General features: G+C 64.9%; 1 protein-coding gene across 1 annotated transcript in view; it reads left to right on the plus strand.

The window, feature by feature from the left end:
- RNF212 (ring finger protein 212) overlaps positions 1-1239 on the plus strand; it is a 33933-nt gene extending 32694 nt beyond the window's left edge. The window contains exon 11 of the mRNA XM_014533507.1: positions 1129-1239. Coding sequence (XP_014388993.1) covers positions 1129-1145 — 17 coding nt within the window. The 3' untranslated portion in view covers positions 1146-1239. The remainder of the gene's footprint in view (positions 1-1128) is intronic.
- The last annotated feature ends 446 nt before the right edge of the window (positions 1240-1685 follow it).

Below are 1685 nucleotides of genomic sequence, written 5' to 3' on the forward strand. Positions count from 1 at the left end.
TGGGTCCCAGACGCTCAGGTGGGTCCCGGGCGCTCAGCTGGGTCCCGGGCGCTCAACTGGGTCCTGGGTGCTCAGCTGGGTCCCAGACACTCAGGTGGGTCCCAGATGCTCAGCTGGGTCCCGGGCGCTCAGGTGGGTCCCAGACGCTCAGGTGGGTCCCGGGTGCTCAGCTGGGTCCCAGACACTCAGGTGGGTCCCAGATGCTCAGCTGGGTCCCGGAAGCTCCTGCAGGACAAGGGACGGTCAAGGCGGGGAGAGTGAGGAAGGAGGTCTCGCTGTGTGCTCAGGGTCGTGCTGTGCAGACCACTTTATGGTTTGCTTTTCTGAAGTTAAAATGCAACTCAGGCCGTTGCAACTCCCAGGCGCCCGCGGGGCTGCAGCATCGAGTCTCAGGGTTCACAGGCGGGCGGGGAGCCGATGGCACATCTGTGTCCCCGACAGCTGCTGACAGAAGCGGGAGCTGGTTTGGCCCATGGGCTGCCATTTGCTGACCCCTGAACAGACCATAACCCATGACCCAGCCCGTTGCCTTAGACATGGGCCCGCATCTGCACAGGCTCTGCCTGGGCCCGGAGGTCAGGCAGGTGCCCCTCACCCCTCCTAGAGCCCCTGGTGGCTCCCCATGCCAAAGGCCACCTGCCACCGTCCAGCCGTGGCCTTCGCATCCTCCCCAGGCCAGAGCCACACTTGTGCCCACGGCCCTGGTGCATGAGGCAACCCCGCCCGCTGCCTGACCACAGCTCCCACGCAGGACTGTGCCAGCCCCTCATCCCGCCCACTGCCTGGGACCCGGCCCCTCACCCCGCCCACTGCCTGGGACCGGCCCTCCCACAGGTGCCTGTGATTGTGACTCCTGGATTTTGTGGGCACCAGCACAGAGGACAGCAGTGGGAGGGCCCGCTGAGAGCAGGCACCCGGCCCTGGCAAGGGGCAGCCCCCACACATCAGAGGCTGCCTGCCGGGCGCTGCGTGTGCCGCTGTCCCAGTGCCATCGCCCAAGCACAGTGCGCGACCTCCTCCTGGGCACTGGGAAGGTGTTTTAATCAACATGTGGCCTTTAAAACTAAAAAGCATCGTGTTGCCAGTCACTTGAAGCGCTGGTGATTTTGTTTGTGACCTTGCTCCTAGGATCCCACCTGTGCTGATGCCCGGCCTGGGGGCGTCCCAAAACCTCGGCCTCCAGGCGGCTGGCAGAGCGGGAGGAGGGGGCTCGGCCCCGGCACCCAGGCCGCCCATCAGCATCTCCGGGCTCCTGCAGAGGCAGCAGTCAGGCAAGGACCTCGGCCTCCCTTGGAGAGCGCGTGACCAGCGTGGCGTGTGTGGCAGCACGTGTTCCCGAGTTGTGTCTGAGCTTCCCCTTGGTGCCTCAGGGCTGGTGGTGCTCACACGGTGTCACTGGGCTGTGCTCCACAGGGTCTGCCAGCCTCGGGGGCTTCCCGCCCAGGAGGTGACATCCTGCCGTGCCCACCGCGCTCCAGCCACCCTCCCCGCGCTCACCACACGCTCACGTGAGGCAGTGGGTGGATTGTCCGTTTCTCCTCAAAGCAGCGCTCCAGCAATGCCATCAAATAAAGCGTTTTTCTGGTTTTCTGGGCCTTGAAACTACCTTCCTGGCACCAGGTGCTCCTACACCATGGGTGCCGCGAGCAGCGTCTCCGGGAGGTTTTCTGATCAGCAAGTGCAGA

The sequence above is a fragment of the Myotis brandtii genome, unplaced genomic scaffold (assembly GCF_000412655.1).
Source record: "Myotis brandtii unplaced genomic scaffold, ASM41265v1 scaffold986, whole genome shotgun sequence".
NCBI lineage: Eukaryota > Metazoa > Chordata > Mammalia > Chiroptera > Vespertilionidae > Myotis > Myotis brandtii.